Genomic DNA, 16155 nt, shown 5'->3' on the forward strand with positions numbered 1-16155 from the left:
CCATTGCTTTTGCCACCTTCCCCTCAACCTCTTCGTTGTTTTGCGGATGAATTGTTAACTCACTGTAAATTTAGTTTAAAATTGCATCAATTTGCTGGGGACCCTTTCGAACCCCTGGTGGTCGACTCCCAGGGCCTTCTTGAGAACCACTGGACTCTAGATCATTATTTTAGTTCAGTGGTCAGATCACAAAATGTGTATACATTTGCAAATAGTATATCATAAAACATGATGCTGCTTGACGCTGTTATGAATAACACAATAAGTGACATTTAAAATAAGCCAGACTTTTTAAATAAACAATTGTTTTATTTTACATTGTGGAAATGTTTTCTCAAAATAAGTCTATTTGTCCCAATACCTAACTAGAGTATGAATGATTTAGGTAAACAATGCAAGTTTTTTTTATCTTAATGAGTGAAAGAGCGAATTCTAAATTCAATTTGTAAAATAAATAAAATGTTGGACAAATATAAATGGTCGTGTTTAGAACCAAAACCTTTTCTTTTCTTACTTTTATCACTTGCCAAGTTATTTCTGGATATGAAACATGATCCATTTGAACCATTTTGTATGCAACAAAAAATAGATCTGGGAGCCTTGTATGTACACAGCCTAGGATCACCAGACACTTCGACTGATTGTGACAATCAACAGAAAAGGGTCAAAGACCTTTACATGGCTTCACAGCAACATGCACTTAATTTGGCAAGTAATGTAATCATGTACCAGAATAACACAAATACAGTACAAACAGAACATTACAAATGGCACACCGCAGTTGAACAAATCGCACAATGAGTGTGTTTAAATGCACGCCAATAAACTGATGATCAGATTTCTAGTTATCCGATTATCAAGTGGTCATATAAACAGCATCCTTTATTGGATAAAGGCAGTTATTGGTTTGCATCAGTTCTATTCAGTGCATGGACCAGTCTCATGCCCATTCACACAATTTGTAGTGAGTTCCCGCTATTTACTAAAGTGCATGTAAACGTGGAAATCAGAGTATTGCCAGTTACCAGATTATTCGCATCCGATTATTGTGTGCATGTAAACACACTCAATGTATAAAAACTACGCACAGCCGGCAAGTACCAGCAAGCAAAGGGAGAGCAGCTTATTCGGCCTCCGATCCAGTCACATCAATCTCGTTCACGTCTTCATCCTCTTCTGGAGTCATTTCCATGATGTCGAGTCCCCCCACACACGCTCCGCTCTGAAGGCCTTTGTCTGGGGAGCAAAATAGAATGTCCACTTCGCCTTCCTCTTCGTCCTGCTGGTCACAGTTTGAGCCCACACCAACCCTACCGGAGTGTGGCAGAGGCTGAGGAGTCTGGGGCTTCAGGTCGCAGGCTGGAGCCATTTTGTTTTGTTGAGGCAGGTGGCTGTCATCAGTGATTGTAGCCTGCTCCATGTTTGACACTCTTGGGATAGGGGGCGTTTGCAGTGCTGAGGGGTGTGAAAGATCTAAGTTACATATCAGAAGTTGTGGCACCTTGTTTAACAGATCTTCACGTAGCCAAACCCACCTGCTAAACAAACTAACTAAATGTGTGGTGATGCAAAAATATACCGTGAAGCTGATGGAATATCCTTGCTGACACATGTAAATGGAGCATTTAAAATCCAAACAGCTGTATAGTGTATACAGAGCATTTCAGAATGCCTGTGTATGCATTTCATAAGCTTTGACCGAAAATTCTAGTTATGTATTTTTAAAGATTTCATTTCCGAGATTAAACATCCATTTTGAGTGGCACAGATAAACAAGGTTCCACTGTGTACGAGAATTACCATATTGATATTATACAATATTGTTTACAATACATCCAGATTATAATTTAAAAAAGTTGCTGAGTAACTGTTATGTTCGCACTAAAATTTGATGTTTTAACGACAGGAATGTATGTGCATTGATCTGAGGACACCACAATGAAAATGATCTAATTTAATTTAAATGTAATAATAATAACCCAAAAACAAAAATCTACCATGGCCACAAAGAAATACCTTTTTCATGATTCTTCAGTGGATCTTCCATCTCACCTCTGTCAATTTGCATCTTAGCCTCTACTTCTTCTTCTACTACTGGACAGTCCTCATCTAAAAGCAACACAGTCGTCTCAGTAGAGAAGTCCACTTGCCCAATCACACTCCTCTTCAGCTCCGGAGGTCCCTCTTCAACTTCTGCATCAGCTGTCATAGGAACTATCTTGGCTAATTTATTTGCTTTCATATATCCAGTATGCTTGTTATCCTTGCAAGTTAGTTGGCACTCCACAATTCCCTTCATTGATGATTTTCCATCCGATGACACATTGTTCACCGGTGTCTCCAGCGCATTGATGCTGCTGTACTCTTCACTTTCTTTCTTTTTCTCAGTTCCCGTCGATACCTCGTTGTTGTTTTGATCCTGCCTGTGAGGCCCGTCTTCACTCTTCATCTGAGTGCTTTTGTCATCAGTTTGTGATCCGTGATCCTCAGCTGTGAAGCTTTGATACAGATTTCTATCAAATGCGACATCAAGGAGGACATTGGATGTTTTAATCCCGTCTCTGTCTTGAGTCTGTTGAATGTCTACGTTCATTTCCACCTCCTTGGCTAGTTCTTCATAACTACTGGATGTTTGATCACAAGGCTTCAATTCACTTTGTCCATTTTTTACAGTTTCACTTGATTGTTTCTTCTCCTTGTTTTCATTAGATTTCCTCGTCTTTAAATGTCTGGTTTTGATCAACTTTTGAATTTCCTTCAGAGTAACTGTTGGCGTATGTTTGGTCACCCTGTGTTCATCCGCCGGGGTTATGCCAGTGTCATTATCTGCCTTAGCCCTATCAGCACTCTCTGGACTTAAGGTCCTCTTCCAATTCCCATCTGTCTTGAGGGCAGCTGTGCCCCCCGGACTGCATGTCCTATTACGTTGCTGACTACAGGTCTCCTCACTGACAGAAGATTCCTCAATGCTTTGAGCCACAAGGTTAGACCACAAGGTCTGATACAAATCCCGGGCTGGGCTCAGTGAGTCTTGTGTCATATTCCTTGGAATTGCCTTCACTTGTAGCCTTCTAGGCCTCTTCCTTTTCGGTTTGTCCTCCTTTTCTTGGAACTCCTTTGTCTCCATCGTCTGTTCATGAATTTGCTGCTCACTGTCCCCGTTGCGGCTTTTGTTATTAGTGAATGGAAGAGGATGGTCAGGAGAGGTAAGATCTTCAAGCCTGATCTTCCTCGGTCTTCCACGCTTCCGCTTAGGGATGTCTTGTTGGTTCGCAATCTCAGTTTTCTTGACCACAGGTGTTGAAGCTACAGACATTTCTGGGATGATGTCACTTGGTGTCCCTTGTTGAGTTTTTCTCAAGAAACCTCTAGTTCTGATGCGAGTTTGGTTAGCACTCACACCCGTCGACTTCGTGAAACCTATAGTTCTGACCCGAGTTTGATTAGCCTTCACACCCGTCAACTTCGTGAAACTGCCACTTCTGATCCGAGTTTGGTTAGCATTCACACCCGTCAACTTCGTCCTTCGACCTCTGGCATTCTCTCTCAGACTCTCTGTGATGGTTGACAGCTTATTTGGTTCTCCTGCAAATTGAGATGGCACGTTACAAGAGGTGGTGGCCATTTCCCTTTCCTTCGCCAAGACATTGTTGCTTGACAAACGGACTGAGCAGACACTCAAGTTCATTTGTCTCTTTGTTTCATCACTGGCTTTTTTAACCTCTCTGCATCCCAAGACTGGACCAAGGGCATCTTTTCTATAATCAACACGTTTTCTCTTCCTTCCTCTAGGTGTTCCGGTGTCTCTTGTACCGTCACATTGTTTTGATTTTGGCTCTAATCTTTCCTTCACCCTCTTAGAGTCAGATTTAACTTTTCCCACATTTTGATTAGCAGCAGATATTCCTGTATCTTCTATTTTCTTCGTACGTGATCCAGTGCGGCTTGCCCTGTTGTGTGGATTGAAGTCCAGATGTTCCTGGCACTGCTTTGGCTGGCCACAGTAGTTTGTATCCTGTGGTAAAGATGTATTTTCTCTGTGAACCATGGTGCTCAGAGGGAATTGTAATGTTCCCGAGTTTGCCAGGAGCAAGGATGCGTCCTTTGGAAGTGGCTGTAGCTGAATTTTATTGTCATGTTTTGAGAAGTCCTTGAGGACAGGCTGCTGTTTGGTCACTGAGGTGCATGGCTCTAATGGAGAGAGACACCTGGGAAGGCGCAAATCCTCCATGCAAGGCAAGGAATCAGCATGGGAAGACTGGGTCTCATTTCCATGTGACTGAGGGGTGAGTTCTGCGAAGCAACGCTGTTCTTGTGAAGAGGATTCCTGGCATGCTGGGTAATGTATTTCCTGCCCATTGGAGTAGTAAACCATGGGTCCGATTGAACCCGTTTTCTGGGCTTCAGGGTATCGACGATCCTGAGTTTTGGACAGATGCCTACCCTGGAAGCTCATTCCATATCTTTGCCCTGTGTATCTGACAGATGAGTGACACTGAGAAGAGCGTTGGTGCTGCTGGAAAGGCATAGTGGCAGGCTGTGCAGATGAACTTCTTGTCAATTTGGGCCATTTCTGAGCTTTGGAGGACCAGTGGGTACCTGCACAACAGATGGCAAGGTCACCCTCAATCCAGTTTGAATTACCACAGTTGTTGCGGTTGGGGTTAGGGTAGCGAAGTGTGGAAGAGTGGCTAGAGGAGAGGCAGCAGCGCGGGCATTTAGATCGTGGACTGGGATCCGAGTAAGACTCAGTAGTGTCGATGGAGTGGACGACTAGGGAATGGGAAACAATACAGAAAGGTATAAGGAAATATACTGGCTTTTTAGCAATTAGGTCTTTGGTTCACTTTGCTGTTGTATAGCAAGTTTGGTAGATTTGGTACATGCTAACACATGAACACACTGTGTATGTTTAGTGGAATGTACAAACTCGTTTTCGATTATGTTAACAGCAGTGCATTGCACCCAATATTGAACATGAGAGGTGAAATTGCAAGCAATCTTCTCTCAAAATATTAAGTTGATGAAAGAACTAATCTGATCTGTCGATATAGTCATTTAAGGTGACAAGGCAAGTTTAAGAATGTTAATCATAAAGCAGTAGCCAATATTGTGCAAAGACTGGTGTGAAGCAATAGAATATCATTAAAAAAAATCCCCTTTCAAATATGGAAAACAAGGTAGTTCAAGAAAACATATGCCATCTCAATACCTGTATCTGTTGATGATGTGTTACCACTTCCTGTCCCACAACCATGGTAAAACTGCATGACATTGCACGGTAACGCTGCATCGACAGTAGCATGCATTTGACTCTGGCTCGCTTCACCGTCGACAATTGAGAGCTGGTCGGTGGCTGGTGCACCCTCGTGGCTCGGCTGAAGGTGGTGGGACCTGTTGCAGTCCCTCTCCAAGTTCACAGAGGGCAGAATATTCAGGTCCATCATTATATCATCCAAGAGCTTCTCTATCTGCTCATCAGATTCCTCTACAGGGCCCTGGGGCTGGGGAAGAGGTGCTGACTCCGGCTCATTGTTTGGGTTTGGACTGGTGAGATCAGCGAAGGGTGGTTGGGGGTCGGAGGTGGTCTTGGGGTGAGGTGGAGCTTTAGGGGATTTGGGGACGTCTGGGTGACTGATTAGGGTCTCTGGTTTATTAATCTGATGTGTTTGGGCAGCAAAGGCAGGGTGTTGTATGATGTCACTCTGTGGCCTTGAGAGTTTTGAGCCATCCTACAGAAAGATGAATGAGAGAAGAAGATCAATCAATCAATCAATCAACTCTGCAACAGCTCCACAAAACATAAGGCAGAGTCTGGGTGGGACACAGCTGGCAGTTTTGAACTTGAAACAAAACCTGTTTCAACTGTTGAGATGTAGAACTTTTCCAAAATGATGAATTGAGCTTTTATCGTGACGATCACTTCATTTGCCCATAGGCTTGGACCTCAGTAAAGATCACTAATGGCTATGCTACATGTGCATTGTGCATGCACCATGAGCCAGATGTACAGACCTCAAATCTGTTTGCAGTGCACTATAATGTTTGTGAATTGGAAATGTTCATGAGCTGTATTTTATTTTATTTACAAAGCATTTATACTTTATGAAACACTGTTTACAACATGCTGCTGTTCAATGATTCTGTTGTATAGTGGAAATCTAAATTTGTTTGGCTTCTCACAGAAGACTGTAAAGAAAGAGACAGAAGACTGTAAAGAAAGATAAGATGTTGAATGACTATGTTGGTCATGTTTAAATAAAAAAAGAATTACATGATGTAACTGCTTGCTTTATGGTCAATTCTTAGTATTGTAACTAAAATATCGATATCGAATCGTATCGGAAATCGTATCGACTTGGGACCTTGTGTATCGGAATCGTATCGGGAAGTCAGTGGCGATACCCAGCCCTAGTGACTGATCGCGCAGCTTGCTGATCACAGATCAATAAACAGGCGGAGCTGCAACCTGCAACTCTGGGAAAGGGAAACCCTCCAACAAATAACAAATTTCCCGACCCGAGTCAACCTTAAGTCAACTGGATGCCACAATAATATGATTTAAAACTAAACAAAGTGCCAACACTGTTTTAAGATATACATTCATCATCATCATTTCTTATCTACCTGCTTCAGGGCAGCAAGAACTGGAAGAAACCTCTCATTTGGGTCTTGCATGCTGACCACCTCCCACACCTCTCCTTTGGTCCTCCTCCTCAGCTTCACCTGCATACAGGGAAGAAAATGAGGCATTGATCCCATTGACCCATCAAAACACCCACACACCCCTATTGGAAAGGTCACCAAGGACATTTAAAAAAGATCACTAAGACATAATCACTTAGACATGCGTCTCATTTGCAACTGTTGTCTCGAAATTTAATTTGCCACTTGACCTTGTTTGTAAAAGATAAGTCATTTCTATAGTTGTGATTGTGCTGGATGTGATTGCGTCTGAGTGATTATGATTCACTGAACAAACAGCAAGATGGAAAATAAATCAAACACTACAGAAAGTAACTCTAATCAAGAGATCTCATCTCTGTTCAATTAATATGGCTATCCAGCCTCAAGTTTGATCTACCGACAGTGAATTTCACTTAAAGCTAACACACAGGCAACTTAACACATTGGTGGCTCCAAATGGCAGCAAGAAGAAACTGAAAACGTCCACAATGGAGTGCTCACTCGCTGCCGCTGAGAAGGCAGTTTGGATATCCTTATATAGGGTTGAGCGATATATCGGCATTCATATGGGTATCGGCCGATGTTAGTTATTTTTTAACACATCGGTCCAATATTGCAATGTTAATCAGCCAAAATCTTCACATTGAGAGTCAACAATACGGTAAATCTATGATTTATGGGCTTTTCGAAAATGTTTTGGAAATCAAGAAATTACTTTTTCAAATTCACAGTGTTTACATGTGTCTTTCAGTATGTACACAATACGCTCTTATGTACATGTTGTGACTCGTGCATTCACCACGCTATGAAATAAATAATAATGTAAAATTACGAGATATTGTCATTTTCAAAGCAAATATATAGCCGGAACTACTTCCCTGACAAAGCTGGAAGTTCTGGCTACGGTATGTTATTTGCTTTGAAAATTACAATCAATGTCTTGTCATTTTACATTATTATTTCATAATGTGGTAAATGCACAAGTAAGAACATGTAAATAAGAGTACATACGAGCATTTTGGGGGGCGTCTGGGTAACGTAGAGGTAAAAGCACTCAACTACCACTGCAGAGACCCGGGTTAAATTCCCGGTAGTGGTACTTCTGACTTGGTCAGACCGGCTTCCCACCCGCAGACACAACCAATTATTGGCCATGTCCGCGGGCCGTGTCGACTGGACATCTATCGGAGGAAGTCTGTGCTCGCGTTTTGCCACTGTTGGAATGTGTCTTCATCTAGCAGGAGGGCTGCATCGCTACTTTCTACTGCACGCACAGAGAAGACAAGCAGAAGGGCAGGTCTCTTCTCGTCTTACTATTGGGAATATGGCAAATAGGTGAATCTCCCAAAATGTCGGCGTGTTCCTTTAAAATCTTTCCTAATTTTCATCATCTTAAATCTTGCTTTTAATTTATCAAACTTATTTTGAAAATGAATTATTTCGAGTTAATTCATCGGCAGGGAAAATAAATGTCTCCTTCTTACCTTGATGGAGATCTGTGCAGTTTCCAACATTGGCATCAGTTTCATCTTGGCCAGGGTCTCCATCCCTATGCTGCCGTTCCTCTTTTCCACAGACATATCTCCTGCTTCCTCCTCTAGTGCATCATCTCTCTTTCTGTCCACCTTGCCTTGTGTCTTTCGCTCTTCCGCTCCTGTAAACACCTTTATGCCTTCTCCTAACACAGATGACTGTTGGTGTGTGTTGTCTTTCTGTGGCCTTGGGCGGCTGGAACCTTCTCCTAACACAGATGCCTGTTGGTGTGTGTTGTCTTCCTGTGGCCTTGGGCGGCTGGAGCCTTCTCCTAACACAGATGACTGTTGGTGGGTGTCGTCTTCCTGTGGCCTTGGGCGGCTGGAGCCTTCTCCTAACACAGATGCCTGTTGGTGTGTGTTGTCTTCCTGTGGCCTTGGGCGGCTGGAGCCTTCTCCTAACACAGATGACTGTTGGTGTGTGTTGTGTTCCTGTGGCCTTGGGCGGCTGGAGCCTTCTCCTAACACAGATGACTGTTGGTGTGTGTTGTGTTCCTGTGGCCTTGGGGGGCTGGAGCCTTCTCCTAACACAGATGACTGTTGGTGTGTGTTGTGTTCCTGTGGCCTTGGGCGGCTGGAGCCTTCTCCTAACACAGATGACTGTTGGTGGGTGTTGTGTTCCTGTGGCCTTGGGCGGCTGGAGCCTTCTCCTAACACAGATGACTGTTGGTGTGTGTTGTGTTCCTGTGGCCTTGGGCGGCTGGAGCCTTCTCCTAACACAGATGACTGTTGGTGTGTATTGTGTTCCTGTGGCCTTGGGCGGCTGGAGCCTTCTCCTAACACAGATGACTGTTGGTGTGTGTTGTGTTCCTGTGGCCTTGGGCGGCTGGAGCTTTCTCCTGACACAGATGAGTGTTGGTGGGTGTTGTCTTCCTGTGGCCTGTGGCGGCTGGAGTCATCGATAGGGGAAACAGGAGAGGTCATGATGTCGCTGGAGGGGACCGAGGATGAGGTGGTGTCTGTTACACTGTCACAGGAACGGTATAAGATCAGTGGAGCAGCTTTTATGCTCCATGTTTTCAAAAGGCATTGTGGACGGACATTGCTGGTTGTTCCTGGAATACTGGGAATGGTTGTGATTGGAGTGGAGCAGTATTGACGTGTCAATGAGAAAGAAATGTTGTCACAACCTGGAGCTACGGTGGGTACAGGTTCTGCTGTTGGAGGTTTAGTTTGGCCTGGGAAAACAAAAGAACTGTCCATCACCTGCCAATCCACTTCCACAGTCTGTGTCCCCATGGACACACACCTTTTCTTTTCAGCGCGAGTTTCTCTATCCCCTCTTTCCTCCATGCCAGCCAGCACTTGCGCACTTTTCCTAGTTTTGGCCCTCCCTCTCGATTCTTCAGTGAGCACGCCAGTCTCTTTACACCTCCTACAGCTCTGCTGCTCCTCCTCCACTTCTGCCTCGCTCCTCTTCTCCCTCCATCCCTCAACAAGGTTTCTGATCCCCAGCTGGTGCGCTGCAGCCAGCACATCCTTCTGCTCCAGGCTGCCCTTTACCTCCAGCTTCCCGGAGTACAGAAGACTGACCAACTTCAGCAGAGTTTGGGCCTTCACAGCCCGAAGCTGGAGTCGGCGTTGCTGGCCAGCTGGAGGGGGAGGAGAGGTGGACAGTCTTTCAGAGAGGTAGGGACTGAGAGCAGCCAGGATGCAGCTGTGGGTTGGGATGGAGACACCTTGATGATGAGAGAAAAGAGAAGAGGGAGACAGAGAAAAAAAATTGTAAAATTAGATAGTTATGACCATTTATTGAATATGTTAATTCCACTGATCGCTATGGTAATGACTTTACAATTCAACCTCCAATCAGGGCTGCAACGAAAGATTATTTTTTCATTATCGATGAATCTGCCTATTATTTTCTCGATTAATCGATTAGTTGTTTGGTCTATAAAATGGCAACCTGGGCACCCAGATTAATCTCACGACTAATAAGACTCCGGGATAGACTTCGGGGTTTCAGTGTAGAGCGGATGTCCGCGCCAAGACTTCCGCTTCCCTGGTCTTTGTTTACAGGTCGATTGACATGAGAATGGAGTTGGAGTTGATCGATCAATACTTGTTGTAGGTGTTTTAGGTCCAGACGACATTTCAGCTAATCTCTATAAACAGATAAATGCATAATGAGACATCGTTTGACTAAACAATGATGCAAGCAAGCGGAAGTCTTGGCACGGACTTCCACTCTACACAGGGAAACCCAAAATATCTGCCATCTGTCCCAGTCTTATTAGTCGTCAGACTGATAAGACTCTGGGATGCTACCATAGATATTATATTACTATAGATGGGTCACCGCAGGCTCCGCCAATTCTAACAAATGGTAGCAGCAAGTTTCCTAAATGGGCGTGGTCAACCATTGACTCAAACCTGCCTAGTCTGGGCACCTTCCACCCCGCTTTTTGTCATGGGGGCGTAAACCAAGGAAACAGGAAACAACACCGGAAATAAGTGCGGCAAAAAACGTATTTGTTGCCGTTAGCTTGACGCGGCGAGGTTACGTTAGCTAGAGCCTGAAAAGAACAACAACACAAGTTGTATAGTAGCGTTAGCACATTTCTAGTCACTGCCGAGGAAGGTTTCTGGAGAGCCAAAGACAATGGAGTACTCGCCATGTGAAATCTTATGATCAATGTCCATGTCTTTCCCAGCACAGGCAGCAGAGATGCTTCAACTGTTGTACTTGATCCTCCATTATCGATAACAGTGGACAGACAACTAGCGTTATAACTATTCCATCAACTGGCCATTTGTTTGAAAAGAAAAGCTTCTGTATTGGCTTAAAATATGTGATATTGTGAATCCGCGATGTTTCTACAAGAACTTCTTCAAAAACTTTGTTTGGTACGTCCATCTTTTGTTTTGTTGTTTGCCGTTTTATTTTCTGATTCGTTGTGTCTAATTGTCAAGTTAACGAGGCTCTAGGCCGGAAACAGGCAGCATGACAAAATCACTTGTGAACGGAGGCCAGGCTCTTTCTCGCCGAGAAGAGCCTGGTGACGCGAGGTTAAACCTGCCGAAAGTCCTAACTGGGCGTGTCTGTGGAAAACCATGGGCAAAACCCACATGACAAAATGACAGGAAGTGAGTTGAAGTTGTGCCGTCTTGCTTGAATCCCATCGTCTTTGGTGCCCAGATTGATTATATATGTCAATGATTAAATGTCAGAAAACGGAAACAAATGTCTATCAGTGTTCCTGAAAACCCAAGATGATGTCGTCAATGTCTTGTTTTGTCCACAACCCAAAGCTATTCAATTTACTGACAGAGGAGTGAAGAAACCAGAAAATATTACATTTAATCAGAATTTTGACCCCCCCCCCCCCCTTCGTAAAAAATGACTCAAAACGATTGATTATCAAAATGGTTGATTAATTTTCTGTCGATCGACTCATGGATTAATCGTTGCAGCTCAAACCATTCCCACCAATGCAACACGATACCCCTCTGACCAATGCATTTAATTTGATTTCAGCATCACATTATCATCATCAGATAAAAGGCTTTCCTCTCCCATGCCTCACCCTCAGTTTGTAATACGGTATCGCAGAAAAGGGTGCTGTTCTGTTGTCGTTGCAGCTCTCCCATGAGCTGCAACTCGTAGCCTGTTATCTGGTACCTCCTCATCTCCATGCTGGCACTGGGGGCAGGGGAAGGAGAGAGGGAGGGGGAAGAGCCATGAGCAGAATATAGTTAAATGCATTGGGAAAGTGAGATGAGTGCGAGAGTTCAAGCCAAGAGTGGCTGGGGCAAAATGAAAGAATGTTATAGCAGGTGGCATGTACATACAAATGATAACTTACTCTATGGCAGAATGACAGCTTCTTATCAGTCTTGCATCAAGAGATAACAAGTGAGGGGCGGGGGGGTGTCGTTTTTTGAGCTATCAGAATTCTGAACTCAGCCTGAACATTTTGCAAAGTAAAACCTAACATCAAGCATTTCACAGCATGCTATGTATTGTGACCACATGTCATGGAACCACATGGATGCGGCCCATGATGGACTTCAACGTGGAGTTTTACATTTCTGACACGTTCAGTTCATAGTTGCTTGTAAAGCCGTAATTGAACTTTTAATTCTCTATTTCCCCCATAACTAACCAACCGTTATGGCATTAGATCATGTCTTCGACTAGGAGTTTCTTCTTGCCGCATGGTGGGCAAGTGAAGATTTCCTCCAAGGTTTTGAAGGGGTGTCCACCCGCTATGCCGACCACCCGCAATGCCGACCTTAGGTTTAGGCGTGGGGGGTGGGAGAGGTTAGGTTTTGGGTTAGGGTCTGGGGGAGGTTAGGTTTGGCGTGGGGGCTGGGAGAGGTTAGCTCCAGGCAGCGGTCCACCGACACGCTGCACGCCGCCTCACTCATGAGCTGGTTCTGCTTGTGGGCTATCGGCATTGCGGCCTGTCGGCACATAGACGCGGCACCTTTGAAGGTGCTAACGCTAGTGGTAGCTAGTAAAATGCAGCGACATCACATGGCCGTTCGGGCGTAGCTACATCATTAAAATTGGCCTTAAAATTAAATAGACGTGGCATGCGGCCATAACAACCATATAAGTAACGTTAATAATTTAACAGTGTCGCTTAATACTGTAAAAAAAATAAAAAACGAACTTAATGCTAATGTTAGCCAAGATAATTTTGAGTTATCAGTTGAACAAGTGCGGCTAACGTTACAAGGTTAGCACAAGCGTGTTGGAGAAGTAGCTTTTAGGCTGACATTTGCACTTACCTTTGCTCTTAACGTTGCATGACTAGGACTGATCTGACAACTGAGCTTTCTTCTAAGTAACATTAGTCACTAGACACGATGTCCCAAAGTAATTCCGTGTGGAATGTTGGGTCGCGAACTGACAGCCACACGTCCAGGCCTCCGTCCGGATCACGTGCTGCTGTCTTCCAAGGCCACTGATAATGAGCCTGTTGGTGACCATGCCATGGGGTGGTAGTGGGGACTACTGAGGTTACATCATAGATCTTGGTTACACTGACTTACATGTTACATGATGGTGCACTGTGGAGAGTAGTGGAGAGAGCTTATGGGAAAATCACAACGCCTATTCTACCTAAGTATGCAAGAGTCAAAATAAAACCAGGGTTCTGAAAAATCATGTTTTATTAAAAACAGTATTGCTTGTTACATATTTCATTCATAAATGAGAATGTGCAACTTTAAGAGCCAAGGCAAAGAGATTAAGGTGTAATCCAGAATCAGCTTTTCGATTAGTGTTCCAGTATCAGATGACTGACATGAGTTGGATGATTTTTATTTAAATGTTGTACTTGTTTTGTTTAAGATATAAACTGTGAATGTTTTCAAACCAACATAAAAACTGATTGCATATGCGTTCACCCAGAGCACCCAAAACAATTAAACCCAAATCATAAAATATAAAAAAGAAATAGATAAACCATTAAAATTAACAAATATTCTCTTGTATATATAGTTTATGTGCTTTTATTCCTCCCCCTCCACTTTATCTAATAGCAGTCTGGTCTATACCAGCTTAGATTGAGTTTGACATAGACCAAATTGAACCCTTGCTCTCCTCTCTTCCCCTCTTAATCAGTCCACTCTGAAAGGCAACTTCTTAATATGAGATCATCAAAATCTCATGTGTAGTGTTTCAATTGGCATGGGAAAACAGGATAAAGTATATAGGGTATTAAAAAAAACATGGTTTTACCCCAATAGTGCTTCTTTTAATCATCCACTCAGTAAATATCTACATCTTACTCGGCACTAAGAATATGCAGTCTTCTACAGAACAAGCACTGTACTAAAGAAATTATAGGCACAGACAGTAATGTGTCCTCTCCAAGTACTGTTCTGTAGTCTTCAACAGCTACCAGCCAAGTCAGGTAGACCATGTCGTGTTTGTGGAGCAGGAAATTACACACAACTCAACAGTTTTATATTCTACAGAAAACCCGAATAACAAAAATAATTCAAGACTGATCACACACGATCTCTCATACATATACACACAAATATTCCATTATCTTTGCAGGATAGAAAACTGCTGAGTTGAATGCATTCTCAACTGGCAACTTGCTACTGGGGAAAAAACACACACCCTGATTGGTTACCCATGTCGTCATCGTGACTGAGCTAGGCACTCCAGTTAGCCCACACAGACGCTGTTAGAGGCTCATATTTACACATTCATCATATAGATTTGCAGATAAAGCAAATACACTCACTGAATCAATCAAGTTCTGTGATATCTCCCAAAAGATTCAAAAGTAGAAGGCGGGTTTACATTTAATGGAAACAATGGTAGAAATGCGTCACATAGCACAGACTATACTCCCTGTTCCAACATGGTGGAGAATTACTTGTGTGCTCTATGCAATATATTTCTATACGTATCCATCTTGGAATTCTCCACGCGTAGACCCCCACCGTTTTTAGTGTATGAGTGACAGAGGAAAATGCAACACCCCCCTGCATCTTAGCAATGGACTGTCACCGACTCTTGAGAGCTGCATACACAACAAAGCAAATTATTTCAGTGTTAAGTGTTGTAAGAGTGTGTATGTATGGTTCAAACTGTGTGTATGTATGGAGAAGATTCTGCTGAGATTGCATTCAATATTGGCAGTTGCAGCAGTAGCAGTACGAGTCATTTTGGCACATGTACATTAATGTGGTACAGCGCAAAGCAAGAAGAGAAATAATCACCATCAAAATCAGAATCTAATAACAGACCATTTGTAGTATTTAACCATCAGAGAGAGAGAGATGGAAAAGATGCGTTTTCTAAATTTCTCAAAGAATCTTCTAATACCCATTTTGTGAATATTTTTCGTGAGAGGACGCTGCTCCATTTGCTGACAGTACCCTTTAAGTCGTTTGACAAGTCTGGTGTAGCTCCGCCTCCGACTACCAAAATGACAAAAGTTCCAGGTTCCCAGATGAAGCCACAATATCCACTTTTTCTGTCAGGAGTCGTAGTGTGTTGTCAAAAGGGTGGGGTAGTGTTGTGGGAGGAGCTTGTGGCCTCGGTCACCGGCGAGTGGTTAGTGTTTGGGGGTTTTGGAGACGGGGCTTGAAGAACACAAAGTGGTCATAGTGTCGTGTCAGGTTGTCCACAGGGAGTGAAGAGCCACGTCGCTTTTCCATGTTTCATGAGTGGCTAACGTCCGTTTGTCAGGTCCGACGGAGGAATGTAACATCGAGAGAGAGAGTAAAGCAAAATCGCAGGACAGCAGAGTGAATGAAAAGCAGAGTTGAGTCCGGTCGGCGGTGTAGTGGTCCCTCAGCGAGTGTCGTCAGTTCAGCAGGGGCAGTAGGTGGGAGGAGGCTGTCGTCGAGTGATGCACACTATCAGTTTTTCTGCAACAAAGATGGGAGACAGTGTGAAGTGTGGGAATTGATAAGGCCAAGCTGATAATGCCACGTTCATGCCTCGGTGTGAATCATCGGCACACGGAAACATTCAAAATTCAGATTCACAGCCTTGGCTTTCATGATAGGGTGCACAATATGACACACAGCGATATAATTAGCAGATGTTAGACACAATCAAACTATGCGCAAAGAAAATGACATCTCACAACAACAAAATCACTTTCGATTTATCGCCAGCAGGGGGAGTAAGAAAACAGTCCAGATACAATGGAAGATCACTGACACACACACACACACACACACACACACGATGTTAAGGCCATGCAGTGAGTTGAGAGGTGCAGCCGTCTGGGGCACACATACCATGCGCTGACATGCAGTGTGACAGTGGGTGTGGCCTAACCATCATAAGAATCCATGAGAGGCACAGAGGCCTGCCTCTTCCCATACATCCCTCCCTGAGAGAGAGCGATAGAGACAATGAGACGGAGGGGAGGGCGAGAGAGAGTGAAGGAGAGAGACAGGCAAGGCAGATAGAGAGGAGGGGATAAATCAAAAAAGAGAAACAATGAGAGGG

At 43.8% G+C, this 16155-nt stretch overlaps 1 protein-coding gene across 1 annotated transcript in view; it reads right to left on the reverse strand.

Moving 5' to 3' along the window:
- Positions 1-13356: 13356 nt before the first annotated feature.
- ctnnd1 (catenin (cadherin-associated protein), delta 1) overlaps positions 13357-16155 on the reverse strand; it is a 43286-nt gene continuing 40487 nt past the window's right edge. Inside the window, exons 21-22 of the mRNA XM_083655799.1 lie at positions 15982-16036; positions 13357-15563 (exon numbers count right to left, since the gene is read on the reverse strand). Of these exons, the coding sequence (XP_083511925.1) occupies positions 15505-15563; positions 15982-16036 (114 nt within the window). The 3' untranslated portion in view covers positions 13357-15504. The remainder of the gene's footprint in view (positions 15564-15981; positions 16037-16155) is intronic.

The sequence above is a fragment of the Poromitra crassiceps genome, assembly GCF_964638095.1.
Source record: "Poromitra crassiceps genome assembly, chromosome: 19".
NCBI classification, from domain to species: Eukaryota; Metazoa; Chordata; class Actinopteri; order Beryciformes; family Melamphaidae; genus Poromitra; species Poromitra crassiceps.